The sequence below is a fragment of the Chaetodon trifascialis genome, chromosome 6 (genome assembly GCF_039877785.1).
Source record: "Chaetodon trifascialis isolate fChaTrf1 chromosome 6, fChaTrf1.hap1, whole genome shotgun sequence".
Taxonomy (NCBI): domain Eukaryota; kingdom Metazoa; phylum Chordata; class Actinopteri; order Chaetodontiformes; family Chaetodontidae; genus Chaetodon; species Chaetodon trifascialis.
Window position 1 is genome coordinate 19,715,101 of NC_092061.1, and position 19,602 is coordinate 19,734,702.

The window sequence follows — 19,602 nt, forward strand, 5'->3', positions numbered from 1 at the left end:
TGGCTCACACTGTGTTCTACACTAACGTATTTATGTTGTATGTTGTTGAATGGACATGTATCCATTCTCCGGAGACACACATAATGTATTTAATTTCCCCTTTGGAGTCAGTGAAATCTATTTATCCATCTATTTACCTGCTGATGGTCACCAGAATTTCACAGGAAGCGACTTTAACACCTGGTATCTCTATTATTAGAGCAGTATAATGTAGCCACCAGCAGGTATAGAACAATAAACCAGACCAACTCTCTTTGCAGTGGTACAGAAAGTTTCGCTGGATGAATATGCGTGTTCATCCTCCACTTCCTCCATTGAACAGTTTTCTTTTTTCAGTACAGATGACTGAGTGAAAGTGCTAGTGTGCATGGATGAACACAAAGTATCTGACCTGTCATGGTAATTCTAATCTAAAGAGGGATTAAAATTAGGAATGCATTTTATATCGTCAGCGTATTAGTTAGGGATGGTTGCAAATGAATGAATGACTGTATCTTCTAGTTCAAATGTGACACTTCTGAATGGATGATGGTAATATCTATAGCAATTTTTTGCATCACTGAAAACTTTTATGATACTTGAAGGGAGACGATTTCTCCTTTTGAGGCGTTCAAAGTCTTGAGACAGCAGTGTGACAAGCTTTCAAAGATCCAAAAACTCTATGTCCAAAAAGAAAAACTTAAAATGTTAACTGCACCTGCTCATTACCAGCAATAACCACTGACATGCACACTCACATTGGGAGCAATTTGTTGTTCAGGATCATGCTCAAGGATACTTCGACATGTAAACCATAGAGGCCAGGGATTAAACCACCAACCTTCTAAGCAGATAACCCCTCTACCTGAGCCACCGTTGCAAACAGTTGGAATCACACATTTTCAATGACATGAAATATTTTGAAATATCAATATCATGAAATGTCAAAAATGGTCGATGTGACTGAGGGAAGAAAAGACAGGAAGAATGTGAGGAAGAAGGAAGGAAACAAAAGGGGCTGGAATAATTCGAGATGTTTACTTATATAGCTTATATAGTTCCTTTTTAACTAAAAGTTCTCCCCAAATTGAAAAAAGTACTAGGAATCTTTCCTTAAGTAAATTATTTGAGTAAATATATTAAGTACTTCTGGCCACTGAAAAACAAAAAGATTTTGTGTTATGAATCATTGGTATAAAAGTACCATTTTTACTCAAAACCCTTTGGGGATTTATCTTGATATCCTGCAGTTTTGTAAATATTTGAATGTCTCTCCCTGTGGGGGCAGGTTGGGCATGGAGCATGATGGCCAAGGTAACCGCTGCGGGGATGAAACGGCGATGGGAAGCGTGATGGCTCCTCTGGTGCAGGCGGCCTTCCATCGATACCACTGGTCCATGTGCAGCGGGCAGGAGCTCAAGAGATATATCCAGTGAGTTCATGTTCGCTGATCCACTGATTGTTGCATTACTGTTTTAGCAGTGGTCAAGGATGGCGTTGATGAGAAAGTCACAGCTTTATCTAGACAGCACTCAGAGAAGTCACACTACCAAGGCCACACAACCCTCCAAATGCTTGAAAATATGCAGCTCATCATGCTGAATGGCTGCCATTGTTTTAATTAAAAGAATGTCTAAATCTTTTCTTTGAATGTAAGTACTTAATAATAATAGGATGAATTGTGCAAGATCCACGTCAACCTTATGAGCATTGATTTATCACGTTGCTTTAGCCTTTTGTATATGAAATGCTAAGACTGCAGGACTGTTTTGACTAGATGTGTAAACGTGTCATTACAATTTGGCAGACTTTTGGCAGTTTATGTCCAATAGCCACATGTGGAAGAATTTGGCAACCAACTGTATGTAAACAAGGCTTGTTCAGCCTTCCAAATATTTGATCTGCTGAAAATTGGACGAAATTGAATTTATTTTACAGTTCATGAGAAGCCAAAAGTTAAGTGCTTTATAAGCAACCACCTGGTGGCGCTATCCAGACCATAACATACTCTGTTCATCCTTAGACCATGGCCAAACTTTCTAATACAGTTTCACTGAAATCTGCTGAACCTTTTAGATATCCTGCTTACTAACATCCAACAAATAAACAAACACTTGAGGCTGATGACATAAACTCAGGGGAGGTAATTATTATTACTACAATATATTACATTACATTTGAATTTTAAGTCAGGTAAGAATAAAGTTTTATTTTTGTTGCCTTGGAAGCCAATTCTGCCTCTCATGTGGAAATGTACACCATTAACTTGTAGCTGAAGTAGCTGAAGCTCAACAGCATGATGTCATGTCCAATGAGGACATTGACAGAGCCTGTATAAGCCTCAGCGCATACATGCACAGGCTGTGGTCAGTTCACAAACATCGACTTTTTCACTCATCTGTAAAGAAATCAATTTCTGACAACTGCACTGAAAGAGGTGGCAATGGAATGTGCAATCAATCGCCATACAGTATGCTGTTATTTAGAGCAACTGGAACCATTGCAGAGAAAAATCAAAGTACTGTAAATTATGGAAAGTCTTACTAAATTGTAATACTGGGTGATCATAAATGTGAAAGAGTTGTTCCTGAGAGGGAAAAAGAAAGTTAGTGAAGCAGCTGCTGCAGCAAAATCTATGAGATGTTTAGAATCATTGTACACATACAAAAGGCACATAAGCCTTGTCTGACTCTGAGCTCGGGGAGTTACTGCAGCTGAGACGCTTTTCACCCGTTGGCCACATGCAGTCAAGTCTGATTATAACCCAAAATATAAATTTTAAAGTTGTTCTGTGATTACTCTGAAAGCTTTGTGCTTTTATTCGGTCAGAATGTATGCAGGTATCAAAGTGGTGCCCGTTTAAACAAATGAGCAATTAGGAGCTGCAGAACACCAAACCAAAGGATTTTTTGCTGCTCACTTAAAGCTGAAATTAAATGTTGAATCCAGGTTGATTCCACCTGCTCTCAATTTTCCAAACATGACTTTTGGTTTACTGGCTAATTGACTTGGTGGTAAATGAAAGATGATGCAACCTCACGAACTAAGCTGGCCACACTAACTACAGTAACAACAGCAACAACAGTGGTCCTGTAATATTCTGCACTGTGCTGCTCTGAATTTCTAATGGCTTCTACTTTGCTGTTTCTGTTGTCTGCTGTTAAAAATGTAAACTCAGAGCAAGATCAGTGAGTGTGGCAGGACTGTGTTGTTTTATTGATGGATTTAATGCAGTGGAAATGAGAAGCAATTAGTTAATCGATTAATCTGTCAACAAAAAAAAAAAAAGTGCACCTTTTGGATAATTGATTCATTGTTGAACTCATTTTTAAAGCAAAACTAGCAAACATTCTCTGGTTTCAGCTTCTCTAATGTGGGGATTTGCTACTCTTTTCTGTTGTATCAACAGAGGAAGCAATCTACAGATTAATCGTTAATGAAAATAATCATTAGTCTACTCAGAGCAGCACAGTAGTGAGTATGAGGTAAATAGAGAAAATGGAGAAGCTGTTAGGTTTGAATTAACAACAGCACATTCAAACCTGAGCAGATCAGTTTTTGCTAAAATATGATAAAATGCACATATAAAGCACAGGAATTAGGGATAAAGCTTGTCTCTAATATAAGCCTGTTTAAAACAAAGGCCTGGTACTCTCTGCCATCGAGGTGAACACAGGCCCCGGGCCACATATCCATTTAGAAAAATACTGTATCTCACTGTCTTTATTAGGATGGCAGGACTGAGTCTCTGTTCTGTGTTTGACACCAATGTCACCTCTTTTTTCATTTCCTGACAGCACATATGACTGTCTCTTGGACGACCCCTTCAAACACGACTGGCCGCAGCTCCCTGAACTTCCTGGCATCAACTATTCAATGGATGAGCAGTGTCGCTTCGACTTTGGAGTGGGCTATAAGATCTGCACTTCAGTGAGTACAGCCCCCAGGCTTCCATTTAGTGGATATATGCCACCTGCAGTGGGTATGCTTTCCCAAAAACTATGTCTATAAGTAAAACTCACCAGAGAAAAATGGAAAAGACAGAATCAATTGAAGCTCTTTACTGTCAAAGAGCTAAGAAAAATAAGATGGGTCATCCAACTGAAACATTCTTTGGCTTTAGTCATACTTGAGATAAGAGGGGCAAAGTTTATGGAGAGCTTTTCGCACAAAGACATGAAGGAGATGACAATGGCTGCCTTCCGAGAAACTGACTGACATATCAATAGAGTCATACAAGCAGAATCATATACTCGATTAGTGAGCACTGAACCGACATGTGCTTCCTTTACCTCAGTCACACCTTCTATCTGCAGATGGCAGGGTACCCTTTCCCTGGTCACATCACCATGACCTACATTGTCAGCCTGAAAATACTGGAAAAGTAATATTTAATAATTAGCTTTTATGCATTTTTTATTTTTATTAAAATATTTTATGATGTGGATTGCTACAGTGTTGAAAAGTTGAAAATGCAAATGGGTGGTAGTCAGAGTTCTTTATCTTCAACTTTGAATGAATGGGAAGTTTTTGTTCCAAAATACAGTAGAGGCTACAAAAGTGAGTTTAAAATGTGAGTTATTCAATGATGCTGTTGATCAGGCCATGCAAAAAAACATAATGTCCTTTCAAGGAGACCTGCTTCTGTCATTTATCAAGTTAAAAAAAAAAAAACACTAAAAACCTGCAGAGGATGAGTCATCTTGGATTTACATTTTTAGAGGGACGATGTTTGTATTGTGAGGACTGGGCTGAAACCTTCCAGGGATTGCAGTTCTGACTTAGATCTTCAGTTGATGACTAAGTTGTTGACTTGATATCCAGCCTCACGAGGGATGAAGGCTGCAGGTTACAATGCATCATATTTCAGAAAGATTTTTACGATCTTAATATGTAAAGTAACTTGTAACTACATTTGGATGAAAAGTAGAATATTTCCCATTTAAATGTTGTGGAGTAGAAGTATAATAAAATGGAAATATTCAAATCATGTACATTTACTCAACTACTGTACTTAAGAACAGCACTACACCAGATTAGCTTTGCTACCTTCCAATAGTGGGCATGACTGCAGCCACTCTCAGCGTGGACTGAAATCAGCACTCCTCATTGACTATCGATCAGGCCGCTGTAAGGAAGTCTGCTGGATCTATACTGAGAAGTCTTGCCTGATGTTTACTTCCAGTGTGTTTACCCAGTTTAACTGATTCACCTTTTCACATGCTTGCTGTCATTTTAATTGAATTAGCTCAAATAAGCTCACAAAACTGGAAACATGGTCAAAGTTCACTAACATTTAACAAATGATCAGTTCCTTTCCAACTCCTCCAATGGACAATTCACAAATGAGTCCTGTCTTTGACAAGGTCAGCAGATAATAGCTGCCTTTGCTCTGAAGCCTCACTTTGTGTTTACATCCCCAACCTCCGATAATGACCAAGCACAAGGCAAGTCACTTATTGGCAAATTGATTTGACTTGTCCCTTCCAAAGCATTGGTCAAACTACCAATGGTTGCACAGTGGATCAGTGTTTACATCTCACAGCACAAAAATCCATTTTTATTTCTGACATTTTGTGAATGAATTCTACACATTTGTCTGCATCTATGGCTGCTTTAGTTTCTGCTGACAGCAGGTTGTTGTGCAGCAGCATCATGCAGAGCTCAGCGTTGGTGTATGGAGGTAGAATAAGTGCCAAATGTTTCTAAGAAAGTTTAGTGCGAGAGATAAGATGCATATATGATTGGGTAATATGGGGAATATATGACTATATAATGACTTTTGTGCCAGCCTGAATTACCACAATGCTCCATTATCACCAGATAAAGTGGGAACAGCTGGAACCTCTTCCTTCCTCCTATTCCATCTGCTGGAAGAGCACCATTTGCTGACACTGAATTCTGTAAAAAAAAAAAAATTATTTTCTACAGAAAACCATAACAGCAATAATCAATATTTTGTGTAAAAGAGATTTTCCCCTGTTGAACCAGTCCATCAAATTAACCATTCGGTCCCTGCAAAGTTTTATCAGAATATACTCTTAAGATATATGTGATATGATGCAATATTGAATGCAAGACCAGTGTGGGGGAATTTCTTCTTCTACTACAAAATCCACTGTATCGAGTCATTTACCCTGTTGAATAATCATCAATCAATTATTTAAACCCAGATTAAGACCAAGTGACTGGATATTTTTCCACTGTGGCGGCTTTAAACAACAGTCGTGCTACAGCGTGCAATTTTGAATGATTCAGGTCAGCCTCTCCACTTGACCTGAAATGACTGAAGCTGGCAGTTTCCCAGACTCCTCTGTTTGCATCCCATGTAAACAAAAAGAGAGCCAGAGTTGAGTTGTGTATCACAGCCGACCGGATTCTTTTCATGTCACTAGCTAAAGTTTTTGTTTGTTTAGAAAGAAGTCATTCAACCTAGCTAATTGTCTTGTGTACTTCTGAAAACACAGAGCCACTCACCCGAGCAACTGAGTAAGATTGGAGAAGGAGATGTGTCTGCGGCAGACATGTTCATAGGGTCGTATTAATCTTTCTTCCATCAAGTCCTCACAAATATGAGCTGAACAGAGGAAGATTTTCTGAATCAGTGACCCAGAACAGAATATAGCCAAGAATTCAAAAGATTAATGTATGAATATATCAGTGTTCAGCTGATACAGAATTTCCACCAGTCTGAATAATAACAGTTTTACCTGGAGAGCTCTCAGGTACCTTCAGCAAGGCAAATTACACCAGTGATGCTGATTGTTGGATGATGGTCAGGATTTAAACCTTGTCCAGGAACATTGAATCGGGTCGACGAATTGTGTGAACAGTGTGAGTGTGTCAAAGGTGAGTCTGATTCAAGCTACGATAATTTAAGGTTATCATTCTGCTGTAGCGCCATCTACCTTCCAAAGGCTGTTAAATTTTAGTCGGATGATCTTGCCACACAACATTTAGCTCCTTTGCCAGCAGAGTTAATGCAGGAAGTCGTGAGTCCTTCATGTAGCAACATAGAAAATAAGGGTTGTGTAAGGGCTGTGATTGTGGAGTGTGGAGTGTGGAGTGTGGAGTGCATCTGACTTGCATCTAGGAGAGAATTTGTATCCTGTCACAATAAAACAGGAAGAATAAGTTCTTTGTTAATTCTAATAGAAAATTGCACATTTACTTTTTTTAAGCTGTAACCAATCTTTTGCTAACCTTAACTCTTTTGCTAACCTAACTCTAACCACACACTAACCATGGCTAGATTAAACTCCTGGGGGGTCCCAGGTAAAAATGTGCTGGTGGGCTCCTGTCAACCACCCATTCCTTCCCTCCCCATTCAATCTCTACATTATTCTAGGTTTAATAGAGTAGATAGCTAGAGTCGAATTTGTTAGCCAATTAAAAAAAAACTGAGATATTTTTTGTTTTTGTTTTTTGCAAAAAGGAAAAATAGTGCAAAAGTGTGCAATTTGTGTTGAGCCACAGAAGCCAAGAATGAAATTTTTGCTTATTTGCCTAATGGTTCAGGAGTTATTAGCCCAATTGTAAGGGCTTCATAAATGCCCACAAGGTGGTGATGTTGGATTCGGGTCTGCACTAAAACCGATCACCTTTGCCCTGTAATGTGTTAACACGTTTTAAAGATACCTGTCTGCTTCTTAGTGGTGGTACTATTAAGCATCAGCTGCATTTTGTCATTTGGCGTGTAACAAACTGAACTGGTCGAGGTACGGCAGATGCAGACACATTACTACAGGACAGGATATAGGACAGTGGATTGAGAAGTGGAATGAGATTCACTTAATCAACACCTGCACACAAAAAAATTAAAAGAAAATTCATGACTATATACATTAAAATACAGCAATTTTTAATGACACTTTTTAAGAGATTGATAAACATATGGGTTTGACAACAGTAATTACATAAAAATGTGGGTTACAGTAACTATAACTGGATCTGTTTGATCTCTCCTTGTGGTTCTGTGTAGAAAAACGACAACTGCAGTCAGAATAACGTGAAAATGAGAAAAAGCGTCATGACTGAGGGAACAATTCAACAAGAAAAGGGAAGAGATTGACAGATTTGAGAGATATATGGCAACCTCTTTAAAGGAACACGTCTAAAGCTTCTTGGTAAAGGGATGTTCTGGGCAACTGAAAGGCCCATTTTTGATTTCTCTCAAATCAGTCTGATGGTCTGCTTAAATCCTCCATCTGTGGAGAGGAGGTTAACAATAAGCTATTTCCAAGGAAACCCTTCATAATCCACTTAGCTCTAGTGCCTCAAATGGTGGAGCCGTAACCCCTGTAAACAACAATTTGATCGGCAGGATGCCAGCTATCTATTAGATTGTGACTGTATAATACTAACACACCTCTTTTTAGGCGCCTTGTCTATTTTGTCAGGCTTTCTGGCATCAGTTTTTGTATTATTATTCCATCCATCCATCCATTATCTTCCGCTTATCCGGGGCCGGGTTGCGGGGGGAGCAGTCTGAGCAGGGACGCCCAGACTTCCCTCTCCCCGGACACTTCCTCCAACTCTTCCGGGGGGATCCCGAGGCGTTCCCAGGCCAGCCGAGTGACGTAGTCACCCCAGCGTGTCCTGGGTCTTCCCCGGGGCCTCCTCCCGGTGGGACATGCCTGGAACACCTCCCTAGGGAGGCGTCCAGGGGGCATCCGATAGAGATGCCCGAGCCACCTCAGCTGACTCCTCTCGATGCGGAGGAGCAGCGACTCTACTCTGAGCTCCTCCCGGGTGACAGAGCTCCTCACCCTATCTCTAAGGGAGCGCTCCGCCACCCTGCGGAGGAAACTCATTTCAGCCGCTTGTATCCGGGACCTCGTTCTTTCGGTCATGACCCAAAGTTCATGACCATAGGTGAGGGTAGGAACGTAGATTGACCGGTAAATCGAGAGCTTCGCCTTTCGGCTCAGCTCCTTCTTTACCACGACAGACCGATACAGCGACCGCATTACTGCAGCCGCTGCACCGATCCGCCTGTCAATCTCACGTTCCATCCTTCCCTCACTCGTGAACAGGATCCCAAGATACTTAAACTCCTCCACTTGAGGCAGGAACTCTCCTCCAACCCGAAGGGAGCAAGCCACCTTTTTCCGGTCGAGAACCATGGCCTCGGACTTGGAGGTGCTAACTCTCATCCCAGCTGCTTCACACTCGGCTGCGAACCGCCCCAGCGCATGCTGAAGGTCCTGGCTCGAGGAAGCCAACAAGACAACATCATCCGCGAAAAGCAGAGACGAAATCTGCCGGCCCCCGAACCGAACCCCCTCCGGCCCCTGGCTGCGCCTTTTGTATTATTATTAGTGCCTTAATTACATCTGTGCAGAGCGGATAACAGTGGTCAGTTCCTATGCATCCCTTGGCGTAGGCAGTTGTGAATGTCACAGCTGGACTTTTTCTGTGATGTCAGTGTTGTAACACGATACCTCAGAATATATGAAAGGACACTGTTTCTCAGAAAGAATATTTTCCACACAGAGTCCATTTCTGCCTTTCAGTTATGCATCACAGTATGAACGGTGAAGCTATTCATGCTTTACTTTAATTTTCATGTTGAGTACACCAGCTCACCTACAGTACCTGAACACATGATCTTCCTCTTTTCTGTGTTTCAGTTTCGCACATTTGACCCATGTAAACAGCTGTGGTGCAGTCATCCTGACAACCCTTACTTCTGCAAAACCAAGAAGGGGCCGCCTCTCGATGGGACGGAGTGTGCTCCTGGAAAAGTACGTTTGTCTATTACATATGGCAAGTGCCTGGACACACAGGTGATTACCATGTTGATAAGACTCACATAGCACAAACAGGGAAGGTTTTTTCACTAGATATTGGACATGAGTTGTTGCTGCAGCCATTCAGCTACAAGAACATTAGTGTGATTCAACTCTGATGTAGGATGATGAGGTCTCGGGAAAATTGGGGAAACCCTTTTGCAACCAAGAAGTGCAGGCTCAACTTTAAAATACAACCTCAGATCAAACTGCATAGAAATTCCTGAGCACATATGTTTGACCAGGAAGTGTATTCTATATCTTCCCTCATTTTTTGAGTCTAGAAAGGAAGCCTTTGTGTTTGGCTTACTTTCCCTCTCTGCTCAACCCTGTCATCTTCTGTAGTGGTGCTATAAAGGTCACTGCATGTGGAAGAACCCTAATCAGGTCAAGCAAGACGGCACCTGGGGCTCCTGGAGCAAATATGGTTCCTGCTCGCGCTCCTGTGGAACTGGAGTTCGCTTCCGGACACGTCAGTGCAACAACCCAGCGTGAGTGGCAAAGACAACAGTAACATGATTTGATACATCTGGCAGGTATCATGAATGATAAGTAATGAAGGAAGCTGATTCTACTGTATAGCTCTGACTGTCCTCTCTCAGTAGTACAATGCTATACCATCAAAAATTTCTCAGGAAGAAGGTTGGGCTTGATTGTCGGCTCAGCAAAGCATGTGACCCAGGAGACGGTAGTTCACGTCCCATCTCATACCAACATTCAGCTGTGGTTTCTTCTAACCATGACAGCAATGTTTTCCTAACTTACGCATGACTGTCATGTTTCCCTTACCTTATCCAAGCAGTTATAGCGTGCTAAACTTAAAGCAATAAATTGGCATTTTGGGAGATAAACATGTTCACTACATGTTAGATGAGCTGATTGCTGATTCAGTGTAAATATGAGCATTTGATGCAACCAATTTTCATGCAGCAGACCGTAGTTTAAGTTCAACAATTAGATAAAAGACTCCATTAACCAAATGGGACATTGCACATGTTCACTTCTTTTGAAACTGAACAGTTTTTTATTTCCATGTGAGACAACACACATAGTTTCAAAAGGGCCAAATCACTTTTGCCCAGACTGCAGGCACAATGTTAAAAATAACCCCAGTCTTTTATTTAAGCCTCTTGGCATTTTAGCATGACTTTTTGAACAAGATTTGTTTTCGGATCCTTCCTTCAAAGAAATGCACATTGTGTGCTCAGCTCTTCTGATGTTTCGCTCCCACAGGCCCTCCAACGGTGGCCAGGACTGCCCAGGAGTGAACTACGAGTATCAGCTGTGCAACACTGACGACTGCCCCAAGCACTTCGAAGATTTCCGTGCCCAGCAGTGCCAACTCCGCAACTCCCACTTTGAGTTCCAAAATGCCAAACACCATTGGATGCCCTACGAGCATCCCGACAGTAAGCCAAGAAAAATGTCAACAGATTGTTTTGTTCCAGCGTGTGCCTGCGGGGGTTTTTTTTAAGCCAAAAAAGAACAGTGATAGTCAACGAGGGCAGAGGATCTAAAGAAATATGTTGTGTTTTCAGAACAGGGATGTTTCCGACTGTTTTAGACCGTTTCAACATACTGACCATGCTCTTTTGCTCGAGTGTCTAGTTTTCTTTATTGCTTTTAGTTTTTGACTTCTCTTCAATTTTCCTTCCCTCTCTCCCATCACCGATGTGCCAATGTGGAGAGCTTACCATGCATGCAAAGGCAATGGATTTGTACAGTGCAAACACAAAACCTGTAACCTATTTCAGTCTCTGCACCTAATCAGACATATCCGTCTTCGCTCCAGGGCACCGTTTGCCACTTATTGAACCTAATGGTCTTGAAAGTCAGTCGTGTTGAAAAGAACAAGGAAACCCTGCTGAGAAACTGTAGGGAAGTGCAACAGTAAGTGGAGACCCATTATTGTATGAAAGGTAAAGAACTTTCCTAAAGATCAAAGTATGAGGTACAAAATAAAGTCCAAGATCATATTTATAATGTTGTTTTACATACCAGTAAAAGCTGATTGTTTATTACACTGTAGTTTGTGGTGCAGTCATGAATGGCTAACAGGATAGAATCAAGGAAAATACCAAATATACTGTCTGTATTTTTTTAGTCACTATTCACAAACAAATTGTTGTAGTATGATGCAAAAAAAAGAGATAAAAAATAAATGGTTCATTGATTTGTCCAATGGCACAAAATAAATCACTATTGTGAGTATTCAGGTAAATTTTCCATAAAGTTTGCAAATGATGGGGCACTTTGTACTGGTCATTATTGTGCTGTTGCGGGATCTCACAAGTCAACAAGTGAGCACAATTATTTTTTCCCTGCATTTTGGTGGTTGGCGGGCATTCATTTCAAACCTGTTATTATAATCCTTCCACCAATAGCAGTGGAAAAGGGTGTTTTTTGGGCAGAAAGATTAAAAAATTCAGGTCATTCTTCCCTCTACAAATTAAAACTAAATGCAGTGGTTTAGAAACATGAAGTGGGTCTTGGCTCACTTTTTTTCATTTGCTTTGTCTACTATTATATAGAAATAAAAAATTCAAATCTTACATGATATTCTTGATTTTCCAAGTTGGATTTTATACACAACGTTTCTATAACAATCTATATCTGTTGCAGCTAACAAGAGATGCCACCTGTACTGCCAGTCAAAGGAGACAGGAGATGTGGCGTACATGAAGCAGCTGGTGCATGATGGGACACGATGCTCCTACAAAGATGCCTACAGTATCTGCGTGCGTGGAGAGTGTGTGGTAAGGACGTGCTTAAAGTGCATGATTTTGACACATAAAAGCTGCATTAGGTAGACATGTACTTTGAAAACTTTGCAGGACTTCATTAAGTTACACTGAGTAATGTTGAAACTCTTCACAATCAGTATCAGGTTCAACTTTGAACGTGCCGTCAGAAAATCCAGGGTACTGCCTCACTGCTGCTTTAGAATCACGGTGTGTTCAAGGACTATAGCTGTTTTGGTGAAACGTGCCATGGCTGAATTTGGCAACTAATAGCAGTAAAAGAGAAGGGCACATGATAAAGGCAATTACTTTGCTGTGCATATTTAAATATGCAGAGTATGAGATGCATTTCATAGGAGTAGTTGTGAAGAAATTTAAAAACTCACAGCACAAGAGTTATGAGTCATTTATGAGTTTATTATAAATGGAGCTATATAACTTGTTTATTGGACCACAAGAAGGTTGAATTTCATTCAAATCTGTCAGGTTTAGAGATATGCTGCTGTCAATAACAAACACTCAAAGCAAAGCAAACCACCTCTGGCAGAGGTGACAGAGAGGTTCACTCAGTGTGTCTGAATGTCTGAATGAGGACATGACTCCTGTGGCTTGTCTGACCAAAAGTTTGAGTCCAGTCAGCACTGATAATCGAAACGCTAATGAAGTCACCCAACAGGTCGGCTTCCCATTAAATCCCAATGTTATGGATTTTACAAAAAATGCTCTCCACTCATCAATCGTTCTCTTGGTCTCCAGAAAGTTGGCTGCGACAGAGAGATTGGCTCGAACAAAGTTGAGGACAAATGTGGTGTTTGTGGTGGAGACAACTCCCACTGCCGCACTGTTAAAGGAACTTTCACCCGAACACCAAAGAAAGCTGGTAAGAACACATCTGCAGACACCAGTGTTTTTGAACAAAGTTTCACAAAGATTCGATTTTTTCACGCGAGTGATTTCTCCCAGTTCTTTCCCTGTATGTTTCCTCAACTCTAGTTTGTTCGTGGATGCAGAGTGTTCATAATAATGAGTGTTTATAATGCATGACAGACTATGAGTGAATGATTAACCTTAATTTGACATAAGCATACTGTACTGTACATTTACATTAATTTGTTTGGCAGACCTAAAACTATACAAATTTACTTACTTTTACTTACTACTTAAAAAGCATGTGCAAATTTTGATTCAGTGACAAACTGCATTCATTGTAAGAAGGATGTGTTGAGAGGCCTCGCTGAGCATCTTTTCAGATTCCAAATGTCAGATTTGTTTGGTAAACTACATAACGGAGAGCTCACTGAGGTGCAGCTGGCCTGAAATGAGAAATAGTGAAGGCGATGGCAGGTGACTGCAGCGCATTCATGCAGCTGGGAGCCAATACAAAATAACCCCATTAACACATTTATCCTGACTACTGCAAATAAGCTGTAGTCAAACCCTGAGAAATCCTTTGCAGGATGCAGGAGGTGGATGCAACAAACACTCTACACCTGTATATATTTTAGTCAAATAGAAAACAGTGAATGTCAATGCAGTTTTACAGGCTGGGCTGCAGCAGTTTGTTGTTAAGGGGGTGAACTCTGTTGTAAAGCCAGCAAGCCATTTCTTACCTGAGCAGTGGTAGCCTGAAATGAAGAAGGAAGCCCTCATGCGATTTCTTTTGCAGTGCCATTGTCCCCTTGAAGGGGCTCTTAAACTTTTTCTATGTTCCAGTTCTTTGCTCAACTACAGTGCATTTGTCCAAGGGCCAGAATTTTTCAAAGCGGACACTGTGGGTGCCAGAATTTAAAATAAAAAAATGTTAACACATCTTATTGTTTCATATGTTCACTTTCTTACAAGTGAATGTAATTTTTAATGGCATTGAACAGTTTGAACACACTCCTAAAAAATGGAAAATCCGTGATGATAAAATGCTCTCAGACCTCAGACCAGAGGCAGTCAGTGCTCGATACAAAACCCACAGTCCATGAGTCCAGGAAGCAACCAAAAATACTCAATTAAAACAAAGTGACGCCTCTTTAACACACAAGCTTAGTGAATTTCCCACAACTAGTGAGCTACTATGAACTATGAATTATTATTTTGGCCCGTTGCCAGGGGTTGCCAAATTAATCTACAATTACTGTCAGGAACGGACTGTGCCTCTTCCACTGGTGAGTAATGTTACATGCCTGCCTTTTCTGAATTCATTAATCCCGCAGGCCACCAGTCGGTGGGTACTGACTTATGGGCTGTGTAAGGACTGACTTGCAATTCGGTCTGGATGCACACTGAGGTCCATACTTTTAGAAGCCCTGCTATATACTCATTCTAAGCAGGTTTTCAGTTGAGCTTGAAGGTCTAGTGTGTAAGCCTTCCTGCCTGCACACAGAGCAGAGCAGAGGGAGAGACCCTGCTGCCAGAAGAGCCGCTGCGCTGTCAGTGTCTGCCTTTTGTTCCATTATCAGTTCTAAATTTGTTTTTCGCTGCATGAGAAAATGGGCTTGTGGTTTAGGAGTGTGTGAAGAGTAGGCTATCAAGCCTCATGGTCAATGCATGAGAGTTGGCAGCCCTGTCAAAACCTCCCAGTCAAAAAAAAGAAAGAGAAGAAAACTGATTTAGCAGAGTTGAGTATAGTTATCATTTTGGATTCACAGTGATAGAGGCTAATAGTATTCTGGCCCTTGGACAAATTGAGGACCCCTGCTGTAGGATTTAATGTCATCTAGCAATGAGGTTGCAGACTGCATCCAACTGAACACCCCTCATCTCCCCCTTTCCTGTGGTAGCAGATAAAAGCGACTCTAAGGTATCAAAAACACAATAATTCTTATTTGCAGGTGATTATACATTGAAGAAAACCTAGTTACTGAGTAATATACTAATTTTCTGCCAATAGGTTCCCATAAATCCTACACACTGGACCTTTAGGGGTTCATTCTTAAGCTTGGAAGTAGTTGTAGCAAAAATTTCCAAAAACCGAAGATTTCATTCAGAGCTTTCCGTTATCATTGTCATCACCATGGTATGGACCTTTGATCATGCCATAACAGGTGGTCTTGTGGATTTTTTAAGGAGCACTGCATGGTCACAGTGACAAAAATAAGTATATTCAAACAAGAATCAGAATCAGAATCATCAGAATCAGAAATCCTTTATTTATCCCCGAGGGGAAATTGTTTTTGTTGCAGTGCTCCTTACAGGGATGGAATTAGAATAAAATTAGAAAAGAAAGAAAAGAGAGAGAACTATATATATAAGAAGAAAATATAAAAACAAAATATTTATATTGAGAGTATATATATAAAACAAAATACACCACAAAATATAGAACTGAAAATAAAACAATATATATATACTGAGAAAAAATAAACAGTATATACAAACAGATGTGCAAAGTAAGTTTGGCTACAAAAGGATGTGCCAAGTTCAATTGGTCAAATATGTAACAGCATATGTGAAAAGTCCAAGGCGAGGTGTTGTATAGGTTGATGGCCACAGGCAAGAATGGTTTCCTGTAGCGTTCAGTCTTGAGTTTTGGTGGGATGAGTCTCTCATCATGAAGTGGGTGTGAGACGTTGTCCATGATAGTCCGTAGCTTATTCAGCATCCTCCTCTCTGACACCACCGTCAGAGAGTCACACTCCATCCCCACAACGTCGCTGACCTTGCGGATCAGTTTGTTGAGTCTGTTTGTGTGTGCCATCCTCAGCCTGCTGCCCCAGCAGCAGAAAACAGCACTTGCCACCACAGACTCATAGAAAATCCTGAGCATAGTCCAGCAGATGTTGAAGGACCTCAGTCGCCTCAGAAAATAGAGACGACTCTGGCCCTTCCTGTAGAGAGCGCCAGTGTTCTTTGCCCAGTCCAGTTTATTGTCAATATGTACCACCAGGTACTTGTAATCCTCCACAATGTCCATCCTGACCCCCTGGATGGAAACAGGGGTCACAGGTGTCTTGGTTCTCCTCAGGTCCACTATCAACTCCTTAGTCTTTGCCACATTTAGTTACAGATGGTTCTGCTCACACCATGTGACAAAGTTGTCCACAGCAGCCCTGAACTCATCCTCATCGCCCTAGTAGCTCTGTGAGGCACAGTCCTGCTTTGAGCTAAAGCTAAGTAATCAGCATGCTAATAAGCTCACAATGACAGTGCTAACATGTTGATGACAGGTATTTTTTTTCTGCGTTCACAGTCATAGTTAGCATGTTAACACGCTCACACTAATTAGCAATAAACAGGAAGTACAGCTGAAGCTGATGGAATATAATTAGGTTTACAGGTGTTTGGTCACAAACCAAAGTATTTGACAGAATACATTTTTGACCTTGTGATGATGCTGGATGACAAGCTGAGGGATCAGAAAAATTATTACACTTCATCACAAGGGGCACATGAATTTGTGTGTTGATTTTCATAGCAATCATTAGAAGACGTTGTTGAGACATTTCACTCAAAACCACAAATGTCAATTTTATGATGTTGCTAGTGGACATCTGGGGATGATGGATGTCTGCCCAAAAGTTCCTTTCCAGGTAATCATTAAATAATTATTGAGATATTTCAGAGTAGTGGACTGATCATTTGCCTCTAGCAAAGCTAAAAGGTCAGTTTGCATACAAAACTTTACTTAAGTTATGACTGTGATGGACACTGTTGTCCCACAGTGCAATGCACCAAAGATTGAGGAATTTTGATGAAACCACAGCCACTTCATATGACAGAAGCCTCCATTTCCCATTACGTCCCCTCAGTTGCTGTCATGCTAGTAACAAATAGCACAGAAACTAGCTTATACTTGTCTCATTTGTGTTCAGACGAACAGTAGATTCGTCACTTTCCAGGCCCAGTATCGCTATTTTCCAAGCTACTGTAGCTGTCATATTTCTCAGGACCTGCATGGTTTCCATGGGAACGTTGCCCATGAGGCTTTCGTCATAAGGGAGTGGCCGTGGCTTCATCTGAAGTAGGTTGGAAAAACAATACATGTGCCCCCCTGAGATGTCATTCTGATTTGCATGTGAGCGTAGATGTGGTGAAATTGCTTCCACCTCCTGTATATCATTTCCTTTCTATTAGCTCATGCGCAGAATTTGCATTCACAGTTAATAAATGAGCCAAGGGTGCAGAGTGACATGGAGGTATGCTGAGCATCTGACAGCTCTCATAGCCGTCACATCGAGCAGTCGGGTTAATTTGGATTAGGACCCTCATTAATTAGCAGAGATATAATTCGGCCCCTGTTCTTAATATCATTTTTGGAAGTTCATTAACGAATTGTGCTTTGCCTTTGTACTACCTTCTTTAATTCAAGTTGCTTCCATCCAGTTATCTCTCCTCTCCAGCTACACAGGGCACGCACACACACACACACACACACACACACACACACACACACACACACACACACACAAACACAGACCACAAGTTGGATGTTTTGCTTCTTGTGTTAAGTTTAATTAGTGTAAGTAAGTGGTTTTTCTTTTTTGAAAAATGTGTGTTCACATTAACCACCAGCATGAAGAGAATAATTTATAATGGTTTCATGATGCCATCATGTCATAAAGTCAACAGAGAGCTTCAGAGAAGAACCCTGGACATGATGGCGCCATCAAACCATTCCAGAATGAGCTCTGTTGAAACTGTGATCATTCATTTCGTTTTTTTCTTAACACCTTACTCTCCTTTAACCCCTCACATTTTTTAACAGGGAAACAGTTAAGCAAGAGAGCCCAAAAAGAAACCCCTTTGTTGGAAAACACAATATGCAAGTATCCAGTGTTACCAAATCCCTCACAACCTCTTTTCTAGCATTTTCTGTCCAGCTTGTAGTGCAGATGGATGCCTAACACTGTAGACACGTAGAGACATGAGCGACACAAGCTGCTGTTTCTTCTGTTGCTTGTTACTAATTGTCTATTTAGGTCTGGCTCAACTGTTGTAACTGTCACAGGTTCTTTATCCAGTCAAGTCTCTAAAATTCTATGTAAGAAGTTATTTTTGATATGTATGGTCATTTAATGTAAATGTCTTCTGAACAGTTGCTTCGACAGCCTAACAAACTAACTTTACAGTCTTAATGCAGATAAAAATGTCTTTAAATGAACATGCAGATCTTTGGAGGCAATCTGGGATGTTGTTGGCCGTTTACAGTCTGAATGATTGAACCTCAACTGGCATTCTGATGCTAGGTTCAACCCAAGCACCCACACCTGAAGGGTCACCGGACAAACAGCTCAGTCCCCCAAAAACGCTGCAATCAAATTGTAAATTCTATTGAGCGGCTAGTGGTTCTGAATTTGACTGCCATCAGAGGATGTTCTCTCAGAAGTGAAAGAGTTTATTTTGCCATTTTCCAAAAGTTAGATTGCAATTTATGTGTTCAATATACTGTAGAGTGAGCAGAACTCGCTAGTCTGCCACCTATTGTGACTTTGTGTGACCCTGCTACAGTGTGCCAGTTGCATTCATAATCACCTCAGCAACACCGCTGCAGCTCCGCCAGGAGTGTTGTGCCGGCCTGTCAAAACTTAGGCCGAGTAATTATACAGCTGCAGTTCAGTCCTGGTGATTGGGAAATGTCACTCTGCCAGCAAAAATAGTTTGTCTCCTCATCAGATGTGAATTCCTGGCGTCCCTGCTATGCTAATTAAATGTGCCTCCACTGTAGGTGATGTTGTTGCAGAGAAACGGTGAGACAGTGAAATGGAGAGGAACCACTGCAAGACTAACTAACTCATTCATTTCATTTTGAAGGGAAGACCAGAGGAGCCTTCTCTTTGCCCAAAGGAGCTCGAAATGTGTTTTTAAATGAAACGGAAGACACTAGAAATGTACTTGGTGAGTCACAGTGGGTTTGTAAGTGGTGGACATCTCTGACAGAAGATGACTTTGCTGCCCTGTAGTCTGAAAAACCTGTTACTTATGCTTTATTGAAACATGGCTGAAGGCTCTTTTCATTCACATCCTGTCGCATAAATAGTGTAAAATATGAGCACACAGTGACACAACAGATGGATGTGGATGAACAGCCAGTTTCAATGAACATGTTATCAGCAGGCTTCTGCCCAGAGGAGGAAAGCTGATGTAGACATTTACCATTTTCT

General features: G+C 41.0%; 1 protein-coding gene across 1 annotated transcript in view; it reads left to right on the forward strand.

The window, feature by feature from the left end:
• adamts3 (ADAM metallopeptidase with thrombospondin type 1 motif, 3) overlaps nucleotides 1-19,602 on the forward strand; it is a 123,547-nt gene that overhangs the window by 83,218 nt on the left and 20,727 nt on the right. The window contains exons 9-16 of the mRNA XM_070964720.1: nucleotides 1,268-1,411; nucleotides 3,777-3,909; nucleotides 9,612-9,725; nucleotides 10,116-10,261; nucleotides 11,004-11,179; nucleotides 12,393-12,526; nucleotides 13,268-13,391; nucleotides 19,253-19,336. Of these exons, the coding sequence (XP_070820821.1) occupies nucleotides 1,268-1,411; nucleotides 3,777-3,909; nucleotides 9,612-9,725; nucleotides 10,116-10,261; nucleotides 11,004-11,179; nucleotides 12,393-12,526; nucleotides 13,268-13,391; nucleotides 19,253-19,336 (1,055 nt within the window). The remainder of the gene's footprint in view (nucleotides 1-1,267; nucleotides 1,412-3,776; nucleotides 3,910-9,611; nucleotides 9,726-10,115; nucleotides 10,262-11,003; nucleotides 11,180-12,392; nucleotides 12,527-13,267; nucleotides 13,392-19,252; nucleotides 19,337-19,602) is intronic.